At 59.5% G+C, this 16,841-nt stretch overlaps 2 protein-coding genes across 3 annotated transcripts; both read left to right on the top strand.

Moving 5' to 3' along the window:
• The first annotated feature begins 470 nt into the window (after positions 1–470).
• On the top strand, positions 471–5,763 carry PRSS56 (serine protease 56). 2 transcript variants are annotated; one of them, XM_012434049.2, is made up of 13 exons: positions 471–778; positions 1,423–1,530; positions 1,878–1,928; positions 2,033–2,222; positions 2,593–2,692; positions 2,779–2,938; positions 3,137–3,279; positions 3,502–3,664; positions 3,857–4,030; positions 4,124–4,288; positions 4,403–4,465; positions 4,818–4,924; positions 5,280–5,763. In XM_012434049.2, the coding sequence occupies exons 1-13, from the start codon at positions 682–684 to the stop codon at positions 5,568–5,570; spliced, it is 1,812 nt and encodes a 603-aa protein (XP_012289472.1). In that variant the 5' UTR covers positions 471–681; the 3' UTR covers positions 5,571–5,763. The 2 variants fall into 2 exon arrangements, with proteins under 2 accessions (XP_012289472.1, XP_064228859.1); XM_064372789.1 differs by having other exon boundaries at positions 547–778; positions 3,854–4,030.
• Positions 5,764–6,193: 430 nt separating this feature from the next.
• On the top strand, positions 6,194–16,684 carry CHRND (cholinergic receptor nicotinic delta subunit). The gene is made up of 12 exons (XM_012434040.2): positions 6,194–6,300; positions 6,561–6,706; positions 7,424–7,468; positions 7,870–7,979; positions 8,316–8,471; positions 8,678–8,787; positions 9,739–9,939; positions 11,084–11,195; positions 11,273–11,387; positions 13,907–14,111; positions 14,199–14,317; positions 15,172–16,684. Exons 1-12 carry the CDS (start codon positions 6,249–6,251, stop codon positions 15,352–15,354), a joined length of 1,554 nt encoding a protein of 517 aa, XP_012289463.2. The 5' UTR covers positions 6,194–6,248; the 3' UTR covers positions 15,355–16,684.
• The last annotated feature ends 157 nt before the right edge of the window (positions 16,685–16,841 follow it).

Genomic DNA, 16,841 nt, shown 5'->3' with positions numbered 1-16,841 from the left:
AGAAATGACCACATTGGGGAGGGACTCTGCCAAGCAATTAGGGGCAGAGGGGTGGGGAGCTCCACGGCTTCCTCCGAGGGTGGGACTGCTGAGAAACCCCAGACACCCTCTGCCCCCCTCCCTCCAGGAGTGTCTGCCCCCGTCATAGCTGCAGGCTCCTCAGGGGGCAGAGGCAGATGGGGATCCACCCCCATCCCAGCCCTGGAGCCAGGGCCCGCCCCCACCCAGCAGCCCCCCTCTGCCTGGCCCACAGCCCAACCGTCAGCTCTTCTTCCCTGTCTTGGCCCCTTTGATGGAGCCGCAGAAACAAGGGCTCCTTTGACAGAAGGGGGGCTCAGAGCTGGGATGATGAGACTTCAAAGGTGAAGGTCAAGCCCACTACCCCACTCCTCCCCCAGTCTTGGCCGCCCTCCCGTGCTCCCCTCCCCCAGGCTGTCCTCTATAAAGACCCTGCAGCCCCATTACCCTGTGGGCTCCTAGGAGTTAAGGGCCAGGTGAGGGCTGACCAGGGAGGCGGGTAATTTTGATGTAAGAGAACGGGGTCATATGATTTGAGGGACAAGAATTCAGTGCCCGGGGGCAGAAAGGCAGCAGAAGGCGGGCACCAAAGGATAGGCACCCGGAAGGTGGACTCCGAGGAGGAGGGAGGACGGGGGTCTCTTGCCCCAGCTCCTGGTCACCATGCTACTGGCTGTGCTGCTGCTGCTGGCTCTCCCAAGCTCATGGTTTGCCCATGGGCACCCGCTGTACACACGCCTGCCCCCCAGCACCCTGCAAGGTAAGCCGGGCTGGTCTGAGAGCTGCGGAGTCGGGAGAAACGTAGAGGAGGTCGGACCCCAGGCAGGCGGGGACAGGAGAGCTTGTCACCCCGCTCATAAGGACCTTTGGCCCCTTCTGCCCACCCTGCTGCAAGAAGGGGCAAAGAACTGAGATCTAGGTGGGAGAGGAAGGGGGGAAGGTGCGGCGGGAAAGAAAGAGGAGCTGTCAGGCTCTGTCCAAAGGAACCGAGAGAAGGCCCTGCGGGACAGACAGGAACGCCCGGGACAGCACCGCGGCCTCGGCTGTCTGGGCCGAAGGTGGGCCACGCAAACACAGCTACTTTTAGTCAATAAGCCTGAGTTCTGTGATGTCCGTATCTTTGGAGCGGTGTCTTAAAAAAATTTAAGGAAAACCACTTTGCAAAGATTCCAGTCCAGCTCAGTGGAATCAGGCAGACATCTCAGGTGAAAACCTGGAACCATGGCTCTGAGTGCTGGGCCCAGCGTCCCGGGGACTCGCTCCCCTCCTCGTCCCATCCCAGGCTCGGGGAGCCCAGCTTGTGTCCCCGTGGGACTCCCGAGGCAGGGCTGAGGGCTGGGGCCAGGAGGCTGAGGCTGAGGCTTTTCCCCAACCACGCGTGACTGTGTGCCCCTGTCCCAGCAGTTCTGTCGGCCCAGGGGACTCAGGCGTTGCAGGCGGCCCAGAGGAGTGCCCAGTGGGCAATAAACCGAGTGGCGATGGAGATCCAGCACAGATCGCACGAGTGCCGAGGTGCCCACCCTGCCCCCTGTGCCCCAGTGAACTTGCTGCCTACCCTGGGCCCATGCTGCTGCCCCTGTCCCTTCCCTTCAGTCTTCACGCCCCTCTTGGGGGCAGAGACTGACTTGGGCTGCAACCAAGGCCACTTTTGTGAAGGTCTGTCTCTCCAAATGGAAACCACATGCGAAACACTCGGCTCGTGAGGTGACCAGGAGAAGTTCATGGTTGCTGAAACAGAACTCGTGTGGGTTGGAGGGCTGAGCGCAAAAGGAGAGATGGGGAGAGAGATACTCGGCCCAGCCTGGCCTGAGGACAGGCGAGAGGTCGGCAGTAAGTCTCAAAGGTGTGTTTCTCCGCAGGATCTGGGCGCCCCAGGCCTCAAGCTCCCCTTCAGGACCCACCTGAGCCAGGTGAGGCTGAAAAGGCTGGAGGGGGAGGGCCTGAGAGCCGGGTGGGCCTCGAAGGCGAGGATGGCCAGAACGTGTCCCTCGTGACACCCCTTGCGCCTTTCTAGGGCCGTGCGGCGAGAGGCGCCCGAGCACTGCCAACCTGACGCGGGCCCACGGCCGCATCGTGGGGGGCAGCGCGGCGCCGCCCGGGGCCTGGCCCTGGCTGGTGAGGCTGCAGCTCGGTGGGCAGCCTCTGTGCGGCGGCGTCCTGGTGGCGGCGTCCTGGGTGCTCACGGCGGCGCACTGTTTTGTAGGGTAAGTCAGACCCCCAGACCCTCCCAGCCGGGGTTCCCAGCGCTGGGCCCCGAACCTGCCGGGTTGTCCAGCGGGCGACGGGCGGGAAAGCTGGTCTCTGCTGACCCCTGGCGGCGGCTTTGCCCTGGGCTTCCCCGTCTCAAGGCGCCGCGCCCGCCCCACCAGGATGCCAACCCGGATGGGGTGGCACTGCCGGGCGCATTCGCCTTCTCTGGGACGAGACCCCTCCCTGGCCTGCCTTCCCTGCACCCGGGTGGAGAAATGCCCCGTCCCCAGTGTCCCGGCGTGCAGGCGGAGGGGTAGGGTCCCTAAGGGACCCGCTGGACGCGCCTTTGTCCTTCCTGAGTCCCAGCCGCCTCTCGCCCCGCAGCGCCCCGAATGAGCTTCTGTGGACTGTGACGCTGGCCGAGGGGCCCCGGGGGGAGCAAGCAGAGGAGGTGCCAGTGAACCGCATCCTGCCCCACCCCAAGGTGAGAAGGCAATCCCCAGCCCCCGGAGCTGGGCAACGCAAGCCCACCCGCGCCTCCTTGACCCTGAGCCGCCTCCCCCTCCTCAGTTTGACCCGCGGACCTTCCACAACGACCTGGCCCTGGTGCAGCTGTGGACGCCAGTGAGCCCAGGGGGGCCGGCGCGACCCGTGTGCCTGCCCCAGGAGCCCCAGGAGCCCCCTGCAGGCACCGCCTGTGCCATCGCGGGCTGGGGGGCCCTCTTCGAAGGTACTGGGTCTGGGTGAGCCGACATGCGGTGGGAAGAATTGGGGGTCCGAGGTGATCGAGTGTGAGGAGGCCTGCTTACCTTGGAAAAATGCTGCCTGTTCTTTCAAAGGGGGAGGAATTAAGGAGGGTGGCGGGAAGGGGACTCTCAAGGCGGGGCTCTTGCCTTCCACCCCTGAGCCTTCCACCCCTTCTCTGCAGACGGGCCTGAGGCTGAGGCAGTGAGGGAGGCCCGTGTTCCCCTGCTCAGCGCCGACACCTGCAGAAGGGCTCTGGGGTCCGGGCTGCGCCCCAGCACCATGCTCTGCGCCGGGTACCTGGCAGGGGGCGTGGACTCGTGCCAGGTATGAACCCAGTCTGATGAGAAAAGGCCGGCTGGGCCTCCCCAGGGCCAGGACGGCCTCCTTTCCTTCCATGTACGGCTGTCACTTGACTTCTCTGAGCCTCTCTGTCCTCATCGCTGAAATGGATATAAGTGGCAACCTCAGGGGAGCTCACACCTGCTAGGTGTAAGGCGCGCGCCACGGGGGCAGGCGAACGCAGCGTCCTCTCTCTCGGCTCCGCAGGGTGATTCCGGAGGCCCCCTGACCTGTTCTGAGCCTGGTCCCCGCCCTAGAGAGGTCCTGTTCGGAGTCACCTCCTGGGGGGACGGCTGCGGTGAGCCAGGGAAGCCCGGGGTCTATACCCGCGTGGCCGTGTTCAAGGACTGGCTCCAGGAACAGATGAGCGGTGAGCGCCCTCTTTCCAATGCCCCGTCCCCAGTGTCCCGGCGACAGCCGTGGGACAAGCCCGTTTCCACCCGGCCCGTGCCCATTCCCAGCTCCCTTCTGCCTCAGGAAAGCCTGTCTCCATCCGGGGAAGGAATGCGGGCTCCAGGGCCCCAAACAGAGGGTGAGCGGACCCCTGTCCCTCCCGCAGCAGCCTCCTCCAGCCGCGAGCCCAGCTGCAGGGAGCTTCTGGCCTGGGACCCGCCCCAGGAGCTGCAGGCAGACGCGGCCCAGCTCTGCGCCTTCTACGCCCGCCTGTGCCCAGGGTCCCAGGGCGCCTGTGCGCGCCTGGCGCACCAACAGTGCCTGCAGCGCCGGCGGCGATGCGGTGAGTCCTGTTCCCCGGGATCCTGACCAGGGGAGGAGGGGAGGGGGCCTGGCCCGCCTCTGACCGCCGCTCCGACTCCTGTCCCGTCTGCAGAGCTGCGCTCGCTGGCGCACACGCTGCTGGGTCTGCTGCGGAACGCCCAGGAGCTGCTCGGCCCGCGCCCGGGGCTGCGGCGCCTGGCCCCCGCCCTGGCTCGCCCCGCTCCAGCGCTCGCGGAGTCTCCCCGGCACCCCGCCCGCGAGCTGCGGCTGCATTCAGGTACCCCGCTCCCTCTGGTCCAGCCTAGCCCCGGCCCGGCCCGCCCCCACCCGACCCGCGCGGCGGAGCTACTTTCTCCGGCCGAGGCGGACCCCTAACCCTGCGCCTCTCCAGGATCGTGGGCTGCTGGCACTCGGTTCCCGAAGCGGAGGCCAGAGCCGCGCGGAGAAACCAACGGTAATGACGCCCCCTGCCGACCTTCGGGAGGGGATAGGCCCAGGGCCTGGACGAGGTCGGAAGCGCTTCTGCGGGGGAGGGGTGCCAGCTCTGGGAAGCACTTGCCCCGTGGGGCCACAGGGTAGACTCGCTCTCCCCGCCCCGCCATAGAGCGGATGACTGTTTTGGAGGACTTGCGGTTTTAGCCCTCAACAGTATCAGAGATGCTCTGCCTGGAGTTACTGCTTAGCTTCTCCGAGCCTCAGTTTCCCCATCTATAGCGGGAGGCTGTCCTGAGGTGCTGGTGGGAGTACCACCCCCGGTTCCATACCCCTCCCGTTCCTTATTCCCGGGGCCTCTCCTCTTCCTGCAGGTTGCCCTGGGCTGGAGCCCTTGCGACAGAAGTTGGCTGCCCTGCAGGGGGCCCACGCCTGGATCCTGCAGGTCCCCTCGGAGCACCTGGCCATGAACTTTCACGAGGTAGGTCCCCAGGCTTCCAGACTCCTCCACGGTAGTGCAGAGGGCCCAAACCCCATGCCCTCCCAGCAGCCTGGGGTCGCCTCTGCCCCAGCTCTGGGGGGAGGTAGAGGGTGCCAGGGGAAGGGAGTGGGGCCTGCGGAGTGTGGGCCAGGCCACTGTGGGTGGTGGTGGGGACAGTGAGCAGAGGGGAGGGTTGGGGTGTCCAAGTGAGCTGAAACAGCAGGGTTGTGGGGAGAAGGGGAGGAGCATGGGTCTAGGTGAGAGTTTCTGGGGCCCAGGGGGAGGGAGGTGACCTCTGGGATTCCCACTCAGGAGTGAGTTTCTGGGCCCCTGATCCCCCCTCCTCCCTCTGTAGGTCCTGGCAGATCTGGGCTCCAAGACACTGACTGGGCTTTTCAGAGCCTGGGTGCAGGCAGGCTTGGGGGGCCGGCACGTGGCCTTCAGCGGCCTGGTGGGCCTGGAGCCGGCCACACTGGCTCGCAGCCTCCCCCGGCTGCTGGTGCAGGCCCTGCAGGCCTTCCGTTTGGCTGCCCTGGCAGAAGGGGAGCCTGAGGGACCCTGGATGGATGTAGGGCAGGGGCCTGGGCTGGGGAGGAAGGGGCACCACCCACTCAACCCTCAGGTTCCCTCGGCCAGGCAGCCATGAGCCATGTCTGGGCCGCAGCCCCTGGGGAGGACTTACTGCTCCTAGGGACTGAGAATGACAAACTGTCGCTGCACAGCTGGCTGGGTGTGTGCGGGTGGGATGGGGTGGGGGTCCTGGGTCCCCCATGTCTTCCCAGGTTTACAATCAGAGAATCACAGCTGCTTTAATAAATGTTATTTATAATACATGGAAACAACTCTGGAGCTTTCTTGGGATGGGGCCCAGTGGGTGGGCATTCAGTCTCAGGGGTGGGGCCCAGGCAAGGCTGCCTCTGGAAGCAGTTGGCAAGGGTCACAGAAGCTGGAAAGGGGCTGGAGGCCCCATCTGAGCCTCTCTCCTGCCTCCCGAGAAGTGGCAGCAGCTGGCCTGGCTGCCGCCCCGCCCCCGTGCATGGCTACCCTGTGCTGGCCCCAGTGCCCTGCATCTCTTCCCAGCGCCCCACCCCCGCCGCCGCCTGAGCTTCAGGGAGTCCCAGGCTGGGATCTTTGCCTCCTCATGTCCTTGGGCTTCTGCCCTGGCTGGCCCGCTCCCCACCACCATGAGGTGTCAGATTGTGCTTCCGGCAGCCTCTTCCCATTGACTCCCTCCTCCCCGCAACACCTGTCCCCTCTCCGCCCACCCTCATTCCACAGCCCTTAGACTGGAGGGGCAGATGCAAGTCCCAGTCAGAGGGTTGGGATGGAGGGGCCAGTGCTGACGCTGGGGCTGCTGGCTGCCCTGGCCGTGTGTGGTAAGGGTAGACATCCTTCCCACCCTGGGATCCCCCGTGATGCCCACTCGGCCCCACACTGCATGGCCTCCTCTCACTCTCCCCACTCCCACTCTGCCATCTCTCCCTGTAGGGGCCGCCTTCTGGGGTCCCCACTCCCAGGGAGTGGTTGGATTCCTCCCCCCATCCCAACCTCATGGTCCAGCAGGACCTGAGGGCAGCTTCCTCCCTGAGTCCCCTGCCCAGGGCCCCATTTAGTCCTTGTCCCTAACCCTCCCCAGGCAGCCAGGGGCTGAACGAGGAGGAGCGGCTGATCCGGCACCTGTTTCAAGAGAAGCGCTACAACAAGGAGCTCCGGCCCGTGGCACACAAAGAGGAGAGTGTGGACGTCACCCTGGCCCTCACGCTCTCCAACCTCATCTCCCTGGTGAGAGGCCCTCGTGTGCTGGGTTGGGAGGGAGGGCAGGGACAGCTTCCCAGGACCAGGATAGCCATGGAGGAAGCTGGAAGCCCCCAACTGGCCTATGGCCGCTTCTCCCTGGGAAATGTGTTTCGGCTGCTCTGTGCCCTGTGAGGCCGCTGTCTTTCCCCTCCAGCGTCAGCTCTGGGGTGTCCCCATCCACACCCACAGCATGCCACATCCGTGACACACTTCAGAGGCCACTCGTCCTCTCTGCTTCCTGGCTGCCCATCTACTCCTGACTTTTGAGTTTTCAGAGCCCAGATGCCATGGTTTCTGAGGGTGCCAGTTGAGAGTGGGTGAATGTAAGCTGGGTGCCATGGCTCCCACCTGTAGTCTCAGCACTTTGGGTATCTGAGATGGGCAGATCACCTGAGGTCAGGAGTTCGAGACCAGCCTGGCCAGCATGGTGAAACCCCATCTCTACTAAAAATACAAAAATTAGCCGAGAGTGATGGCATGCGCCTGCAATCCCAGCTACTAGGGAAGGTGAGGCAGGAGAATTGCTTGAACCGGGAGGCAGAGGTTGCAGGTTGCAGTGAGCCAAGATCATACCACTGCACTTCAGCCTTGGCAATTGAGCAAGACTCCATCTCAAAAAAGAGAGAGAGAAAGAGAATGGGTTAATGTGTGTGGGTAAAAGAATGATGTGGCCTGAAGGATGGCCCTCCCATCTGATTACAGAAAGAAGTCGAGGAGACCCTCACTACCAATGTGTGGATAGAGCACGTAAGAATACCTCTCACAGAGCTGCTGACGTGGTGGGGGATTCAGGGCTTCCTTCACCTAGTGCCCTCACCAGCCCTGATGGCACCTTCAAGTGGATTAGGATTCATGTGTTGGAAAATTGCTACTTTATCTTGATTTTTATTAGAAAACACTCTCCCCCGGCCTGCCAAAAGTCCACAATACAGACACAGATCGTCTATGCCTGCAGTGGAAATAATGCTCCCATAGTTGTGCAGTGAGCAGCCTGCATGGCTGTCCATGACAGACCTGAATCTGCTCTCTGTACCTGCTTTCCAAAGTCACGGCTCTCAGACCCTGTTCAGTCTTCTCTCGGGGAAGTGGGGGGACCAGGAGGCTGGCCGGCTGCAGAGCACACTGCTGACGTGCCTCCGGGCTTCCAGGGCTGGACAGACAGCCGGCTGATGTGGAATGCTGAAGAATTTGGAAACATCAGTGTCCTGCGCCTGCCCCCCGACATGGTGTGGCTCCCAGAGATTGTGCTGGAGAACAAGTTGAGCAAGCGCCCCCGACCTCCCCTCTGTCACCCTGCCTCCTTGCTCCCCGACCTCCCCTCTGTCACCCTGCCTCCTTGCTCCCCGACCTCCCCTCTGTCACCCTGCCTCCTTGCTCCCCGACCTCCCCTCTGTCACCCTGCCTCCTTGCTTCCCGACCTCCCCTCTGTCACCCTGCCTCCTTGCTTCCCGACCTCCCCTCTGTCACCCTGCCTCCTTGCTTCCCGACCTCCCCTCTGTCACCCCGCCTCCTTGCTTAAGCCTCCTCCACCTCCCACAGCTCTGCCAGTCCTGAGCGGCCAGAGCTCACTGTGGGTCTCGTCCCTGTCCCCCAGCAATGACGGCTCCTTCCAGATCTCCTACTCCTGCAATGTGCTCGTCTACAACTATGGCTTTGTGTACTGGCTGCCACCTGCCATCTTCCGCTCCTCCTGCCCCATCTCTGTCACCTATTTCCCCTTCGACTGGCAGAACTGCTCCCTCAAGTTCAGGTGTGCCCATTTCTCCAGCCACCCCTCACCCCAAGGCACCCTGCCAGGGGCCAAAGGAAGTGACTGAAGTGTCCTCAGGCAGAGCCCCCTGCCCTGTCTGGATGAGTGCCGCCCTCCCCCATAACCGTCCTCCCTTACCAACCCTCCCCTACTCTGCGGCCCCAACCAGTGGCCGAGTGTCACTGTCTGCCTATTGCCCTCCCCAGCTCCCTCAAGTACACGGCCAAAGAGATCACCCTGAGCCTGAAGCAGGACGTCGAAGACAATCGTGACTACCCCGTGGAGTGGATCATCATCGACCCTGAAGGCTTCACAGGTGCTGGGAGCAGCCGCTGGTGGGCAGGCAGGTCCCTCAGACATACACGCACAGACACAGACACACTGGCATTGCCCACCCCAAAGATACACACATGCACACACACACACCTAAGACACAGACACACAGCTACTCACACATGCAGCTAGATACAGACAGGCAGACACGTTCCTGCCCACAGAGAGGCACCCAGACACTCACACTTCCTGAAGGCAAAGGTATACCAAAGGCAGAGAGAGATGGTGCCAGGGCCCTCCCCACGTCCCTGCCCAGGCCTGGAAGTCATGCTTGTCATTCAGGAGATGCCTGTGGCTGATGGGTTTCGTCTTTCCTGGGCCTGGAGAGCCCAGGGGTGTGGTTGGCAGGGGTGTGTCATCCCGATGGGGGGTATGCCAACCCTCCTGACATCCTCATCCCTAGTCTGTGCCCAGGCTCAGATTCTCCATGGGGCCTACCACTCACCCCATCCATCAGAAGGGTCCTGTTCCACTGTTCCAGGCTGGCACATCATGGCAGGAATAGTTTCACTCTCACTGGCTCGTTATTATCCCCAAGGCCCAGGCCGAGGAGGAGCAGCTCAGTTAATGTGGACGAGGCTTTCTTTGTCTTTGAAGACAGGCTCAGCATCTGAGAGCATTTGTTTGACTCGGTATCTCTAATCTGCAATACCTATTGTTGGCTCGGGTATCTTTTGAGCCAAAACACATTCCTTATTTGAGCCCTGTATGAACTCAGCTTCTATTTTTTCCAAAAAGAGGAAATAAAGATCAGTCACAGAGGAAAATTTCCCCCTCACAGATGGAAACTTCCATCCCAACCCCCCAGTCAATGATGCCCATCAACGGGACCCCAGACAGCCCTGCCACGTGTCTGGACTGCCTTGCCCCGCCCAGCCCCTCATTCTGTCCCAAGGCCTGGCCTGAGCCTAAGGTGTCCATGTGCCTCCCACAGAGAACGGGGAATGGGAGATAGTCCACCGGCCGGCCAGGGTCAACGTGGACCCCAGAGCCCCTCTGGACAGCCCCAGCCGCCAGGACGTCACCTTCTACCTCATCATCCGCCGCAAGCCCCTCTTCTACATCATCAACATCCTGGTGCCCTGCGTGCTCATCTCCTTCATGGTCAACCTGGTCTTCTACCTCCCGGCCGACAGTGAGCCTCCAGGCCCCACCCCCTGCTCCCCGCCGAAAGCCCACCCCAGCACAACCAGCCCCAGCCCTGCCCCTCACTTCCTCCTGGGAACCACCTGGGGTCTCCATTCCTGGAGCTCCCTGCCCCCAAGGGGTCCAAGTGTGAGGGCCAGGTCGCTGCCCAGGAGGAGGGCTGTAGGACCCTGTGCGACATCCCCAGATGGACAGGGCAGGGTATCTCCAAGATGCTACTTCCCCCGACTCTCAGAAGAACTGCCAAGCTGTCCCGCTGTCAGGACAGAGACCAAGTCTCTCATGGTCACCAGTGTGTGACCGTGGGCCCTGAACACAGGAGGCCCTCAACTGTTGAACCAGTGGGTGAATAACGGTCTCTAGGACAGCAGGGTGCGAAGCAGAAAACTCCTCGATGCCCCCCCGACTCCAGGAGGCGGTGGTTTACAAGTTCAGAATATTTACTAAGAGCAGGGCACAGTGAGTCCCAGGGTCAAAGGCCACCCATCCCCTGCCCCTGGCAGACAGGGTAGAAACCTCAGGACCTGAGGAGGGAGAAGGGGGCACGTTCCATCTGCAGTGGGGTGGGAGGGCTCCTAGAGGAGGGGGGGCGTGAGTGGACTTGAGCAGGACGGGGTGGGCCACCCCAGGCAGGAGGAGCAATGCCGATGAGGAGGGGCCGGGCAGGGGCTGAGGGGACCTCATAGTGGAGCCCCCCTTCCTGCCCTTGCCATCACATGCAGGAGCTCAGGTGGGAAGAGGAGGACGGCACTGGCCTGGGGTCTCTGAGTGAGGAGCTGGGAGCTGGGGTGTTATCCCAGTGGTGTGAGGACAACCTGGTGCTTTCTGAGCAGGGAGTGACACACAGATCTGTGCTCCAGGAGGGTTCAGTGGCGGGGGTAGGCTAATGGTGACAGCTGATGTCTCTCTCACCAATTTAACAGTTGAGAAAACTGACGCACAGAGAGGTTGGACTACTTGCCCAAGGTCACCCAGCTAGTAAGTGGCAGAGCTGAGATTTGCACCCAGGCACTCTATCTCCATAGCCCATGACTTCCATCAGGGTACCATGGTGCAAACAGAGGTGCCAGGGGCCACAGTGGGACCCTCTAGGACTGGGGCCCCAAGGACACAGCTAAGTCTGGCTTCCCCAGGTGGCGAGAAGACATCAGTGGCCATCTCCGTGCTCCTGGCTCAGTCCGTCTTCCTGCTGCTCATCTCCAAGCGGCTGCCCGCCACATCCATGGCCATCCCCCTCATCGGCAAGTGAGTGGCGCCCAAGCCCAGCCCCCACTGCTGGCCCAGCCCAGCCCTGGGGCTCCAAGCTGAGTGTGTGCCCACAGGTTCCTGCTCTTCGGCATGGTGCTGGTCACCATGGTCGTGGTGATCTGTGTCATTGTACTCAACATCCACTTTCGAACACCCAGCACCCACGTGCTGTCTGAGGGGGTCAAGAAGGTGAGTACTCGGCCTGGCACAGTGGCTCACCACTGTAGTCCTGGCACTTGCGGAGGCTGAGGCAGGAGAATTGTTTGAGCCCAAGAGTTGGAGACTAGCCTGGGCAGCATAGTGACACCCTTGTCTCTACAAAAAATAAAAAAAAAAATAGCCAGCTGTGGTGGCACATGCTTGTAGTTCCAGCTACCCAAGAGGCTGATGTCAAAGCTGCAGTGAGCTGTGATGGCACTGGGACACTCCACCCTGGGCAACAGAGTGAGACCTGGTCTCAAAAAAAACATAAAGAAAATGAGCACTCTCAATAGTCAAAAGCTGGAGATTGAGCCGGGTACAGTGGCTCACGCCTGGAGTCAGCTACTCAGAAGGCTGAGGTGGGAGGATCAGTGGAGCCCAGGAGCTGGAGGTTGCAATGTGCTATGATCACACCACTGCACCCCATCCTGGGCAACAGATCGAGATCTTGTCTCTTAAAAAAATAAAATTAAAAAAAAGCTGGGGCCAGGCACAGTAGCTCACGCCTGTAATTCCAGCACTTTGGGAGGCTGAAGCAGGCGGATCACCTGAGGTCAAGGAGTTCGAGATCAGCCTGGCCAACATGGTGAAACCTACTAAAAATACAAAAATGAGCCAGGCATGGTGGTGGGTGTCTGTAATCCCAGCTACTCAGGAGGCTGAGGTACAAGAATTTCTTGAACCCAGGAGGTGGAGGTTGCAGTGACCCAAGATTGCACCACTGCACTCCAGCCTGGGCAACAAGAATGAAACGCTGTCTCCAAAAAAAAAGCTGGAAGTTGTCCAAAGGCCATCTGCAGAATGGGTAAAGAAACTGGGCATATCTTCCCACGGAGTGCTGCTCAGCAGTGCAGAAGCACCAGCGGCTGCTGCACCCCTTCACGCGTGAACCTCCTGGCACAGTGTTCCATGAAACAAACCAGAGGGAGGCCAGGCACAGTGGCTCACACCTGTAATCCAGCACTTTGGGAGGCTGAGGTGGGTGGATCACCAGAGGTCAGGAGTTCAAGACCAGCCTGGCCAACATGGTGAAACCCCGTCTCTACTAAAAATACAAAAGTTAGCTGGGCATGGTGGCGAGTGCTTGTAATCCCAGCTACTCAGGAGGTTGAGGCAGGAGAATGGCTTGAACCTGGGAGGCAGAGGTTGCAGTGAGCCGAGATTGCACCACTGCACTCCAGCCTAGGCGACAGAGTGAGACTCTGTCTCAAAAAAAGAACAGAAAAGAAACCAGATGCAGCAGCGAACTGCAGGGCTCACTTTGTAAGAAGTTCAAGAAGAGGCAAAACCAACGCTTGGTGACAGAAGTCAGAATGGTGGCTATATCTAGAGCTGGGAGGGAACTGAGCTGGGGCAGGTGTGAGGGAGATTTTTGGGGATCATGTTCACTATCTCATCTGGGTGGTGATTACCCAGTAGAACGCATCTGTAAAAAGTCACCTAGCTGTATACTTAAGATTTGCTCATTTCACTGTAAGCTGCAACTCAGAAGGAAGAAGGGGAGGACTGAGCAGCCAGGGTGCTCGGGAGGGGATGCCCTTGCCTCTTGGCTACTACGGGGCAGGCTAGCTGTTCTGAAGGCAGTTTAGCAACTCTTTGTTTTTCCTTTTTTTTTTTTTTGAGATGGAGTCTTGCTCTATTGGACAGGCTGGAGTGCAGTGGTTCAATCTCAGCTCACTGCAACCTCTGCCTCCTAGTTTCAAGTGATTCTCCTGCCTCAGCCTCCTGAGTAGCTGGGATTACAGGCACCTGCCACCACACCTGGTTAATTTTTGTGTTTTTAGTAGAGACAGGGTTTCACCATGTTGGCCAGGCTGGTCTTGAACTCCTGACCTCATGTGATCTGCCTGCCTCGGCCTCCCAACATGCTGGGACTATAGGCGTGAGCCACCGCGCCCGGCCTTAGCAACTCTTTTTGTCTTTCAGCATTTGATGGGGGACAGCCTAGCATTTGGGGCATTTACCCTACTTTTCGGTCTTTAATTAATCATTTTTAGTGAGTGGGTTCTGCTCCACACCGTGGGTGATGTCGGGGAGCTGGAAGCAACCTACGTGTGCATCAGCAGGAGTTTGGGGACATCAATGACACAGTCAGACTGGGGAGCACCTTGTGGAAGCCAGGAATGAAGTCACAGATGTTAGGACATGTAAAGGTCACCCCATGTTTGTAAAATGGCCTTTCTTGGACGGGCGTGGTGGTTCACACCTGTCATCCCAGCACCTTGGGAGGCCAAAGTGGACAGATCACTAGGTCAAGAGATCGAGACCATCCTGGCTGACATGGTGAAACCTGTCTCTACTAAAAATATAAAAATTAGCTGGGTGTGTTGGTGCATGCCTGTGATCCCAGCTACTTGGGAGGCTGAGGCAGGAGAATCACTTGAACCCGGGAGGTGGAGGTTGCAGTGAGCCGAGATCGCACCACTGTGCTCCAGCCTGGCACCAGAGCGAGACTACGTCTCAAAAAAAAAAACTGCCTTTCTTGTGGCCCCTTGACATGGCCCCAGCTCTTCCTGGAGACGCTGCCGGAGCTCCTGCACATGTCCCGCCCGGAGGAGGATGGACCCAGCCCCGGGGCCCTGGTGCGGAGGAGCAGCTCCCTGGGCTACATGTCCAAGGCGGAGGAGTACTTCTCGCTCAAGTCCCGCAGCGACCTCATGTTCGAGAAGCAGTCAGAGCGGCATGGGCTGGCCCGGCGCCTCACCACTGCACGTGGGTCCCCGCTGGTCCTGGTTTCAGCCCATCTGTGGGAGATGGGTGGGGGCAGGTCTCACACCCTCTCTGGCCCCTTGTCTATAGGCCGGCCCCCAGCAAGCTCTGAGCAGGCCCAGCAGGAACTCTTCAGTGAGCTGAAGCCAGCTGTGGACGGGGCAAACTTCATTGTTAACCACATGAGGGACCAGAACAGTTACAATGAGGTAAGGGGCCACAGGATTGCCATGCACAGGTGTTCAAGCTGGGCGCTGATTAAGTGTATCCTATCTTTTTGTTGTTGCTGTTTTCTTTCTTTTTGTTTTTTTGTTTTTTATTATTTATTTCTTTGCTTCTTTTAAGTGTATCCTATCTTAAGAGGGCTGGGTTCCCCTTAGAGACACACAGCAACTTAGATGAAGGAGTTAATGCGACACAGATTCCAGGCACGCCACACAGCAGCACTGGGGCCAGGCACACACACATAGGCACAGCCCCACCCTGTCCAGGCCACACTCCGAGCATCCCTTAGGGTCCCTTCTTTCTCCCAGCTGCCAATCATTTTCCGTCCCTACTCAGTTTCAAGCCTGATGCTCCCAGACGGAACCAGACATTTACAAGGTAGCCATGTATGGCTATTCAATATTATACAACTTCTAAAAATTCTCTCTTGAGAAAAGGGCACCTTTTCCCAATTCACATAGGGACTGGCAGCAGACCTGACTTGCTGGGGTGGGGGAGAGAGAGGAGAGGGAGGAAAGGGGCCTGTCCACCTTCCTTGCCCCGCAAGAGAGACCCCTGGGCCCCAGCTCCTCTCCAGCCCCAGAGCCCTGTGCTAGAGTGGAGAAGGAGGCTAGGGTCTATTCTCTGCCTCCTCAACAGAGTGACCAGTTCTGTCTGTGGCCAGAGGGGCCTGGGCCCTTGCTGAGACAAGTTGGCATATCCTGTCTGCTGCAAGCCCAAGGCAGCCTCTGCAGACACACTGAGACATGCCTCTGCCTCCCTGGCTGGCCCCAACTTGGGGGTGGGGTTCTGTGGTCTGAACCCCTTCTCACCCGACTCTCTTTGCCCCCACCCACAGGAGAAAGACAGCTGGAACCGGGTGGCCCGCACAGTGGACCGCCTCTGCCTGTTTGTGGTGACACCTGTTATGGTGGTGGGCACAGCCTGGATCTTCCTTCAGGGGGTCTATAACCAGCCCCCACCGCAGCCTTTCCCCGGAGACCCCTACTCCTACCATGTGGAGGACAAGCGATTCATCTAGGGTGGGCTGTGGGGGAGCCAGGAGACAGCAGGTCTGAGAGGAGCCACAGTCCCTCATGAGACTGACTCCTAGCCCTGAGGCTCACACCCCTTAGGCTGGGCAGAGTCCAAGGACGGGAGGGAGCAGCCACTCCTCAAGGCTCAGTGGTTCCTCTGCAAATCAACACAGGGGCCACCTGAGATGGTCTGAGGGTGGACGTCGGCTAGAGGGGGTGGGCAGGAAGATTTGGGGGGAAGCAGGAGACTGGCTTGGGGGCCAGGGGGGAGGCCACTCGAGGTGGCCTCAGGGGGAGAGCTCTGATTGGGGTGAGACAGTTAGGGCCCTTCTCTGCTCCCCCTCCTGCAAGGCGTGGGGTAGAGCAGGCAGGAATCTGCGCCTTCACTCTCTGGCTCCCCCAGCCTCCCTCTTCCCACCCACCCTTCAATTTCAGGCTTCTGAGGCCTTACCTGGGACTGAGGTTGAGGACACCTCCCTTCCTCCAACCCCGAGTGTCCTTTCCCAGCTCTTTCTGCCTTGACCATTCTGCCCAGGTCCCTTTGGGAAGCTGAGGACTGGAGTGGAAAGGTCAGGATCAACATCCACAAAGACTTGGGGTCAGCCTGAGGTCGCATGCACAGTTCTAGAGGACCGGAACTCAGCGCCCTGCCCCCCAGCACCTACTCCTCCCCAAAGGAGGGTTGTCATGCATTATTTGGGGGCATACATATTCTAAAAAATCATTTGTCATTTATCTGAAATTTGTCCTGTGTTTTTATTTGCTAAATCTAGCAACCCTATCCCAAAGGCAGCCTCCACTCAATCCTATCCTGAGGGCTAAAGGCCAAGGCTGCAGGAATTGGGAGACAAGGGTCTGTTTGTATGGCAGCCCACTTCCAAGATGGCCCCAGCAATGCCCAATATTCACACCCTTGTGCAGTCCCCTCATTCTGTACCAGGGTGGGTCTGGGTAACCGATAGAATGAGGCAGAGGTGACGGTACCTCACTTCCCAGATTCAGTTAGGAAAGACATCATGGCCTCTTTCTTGCTCATTCACCCTCATTCTCACATCAGTTGGATCTCTCACTTTGGGGAAGCCAGCTGGCATGTTGAGGAGCCCTATGGAGAGGCCCACATGGCAAGGAACTAAGGCCTCCCACCCACAGCCACATGAGTGAATGTGGAAGTGAATCCTCTGCCCCAGTAGGGCCTTCAGATGAGATCACGGCCCAGTAGACATCTTGTGTGCATCCCCATGAAAGTTCCTGAGCCAGAACCACCAGCTAAGTGACTCCTGGATTCCTGACCCCCAGAAACTGTGTGAGATAATAAATGTGTGTTGTTTTAAGTGACAGAGTTTTGGTGTCATTTATTACACCAGCAATGTGACTTTGAGCCACTCCTCATCTTTTATCTTCCATTTTCTAATCTGCAAAATGTGTGTCTAATAAGTCCTAGTCATGGGGTGTTGTGAAAATTGAATTTCTAGTAGGAGTATTTTCATATGAC

This window comes from Aotus nancymaae, unplaced genomic scaffold, assembly GCF_030222135.1.
Source record: "Aotus nancymaae isolate 86718 unplaced genomic scaffold, 86718_ANA_hifiasm-v0.15.2.pri h1tg000008l, whole genome shotgun sequence".
In the NCBI taxonomy this organism is placed as follows: Eukaryota; Metazoa; Chordata; class Mammalia; order Primates; family Aotidae; genus Aotus; species Aotus nancymaae.
The sequence above is the reverse complement of the archived record's forward strand: the minus strand, read 5'-3'. Positions and strand labels throughout refer to the sequence as shown.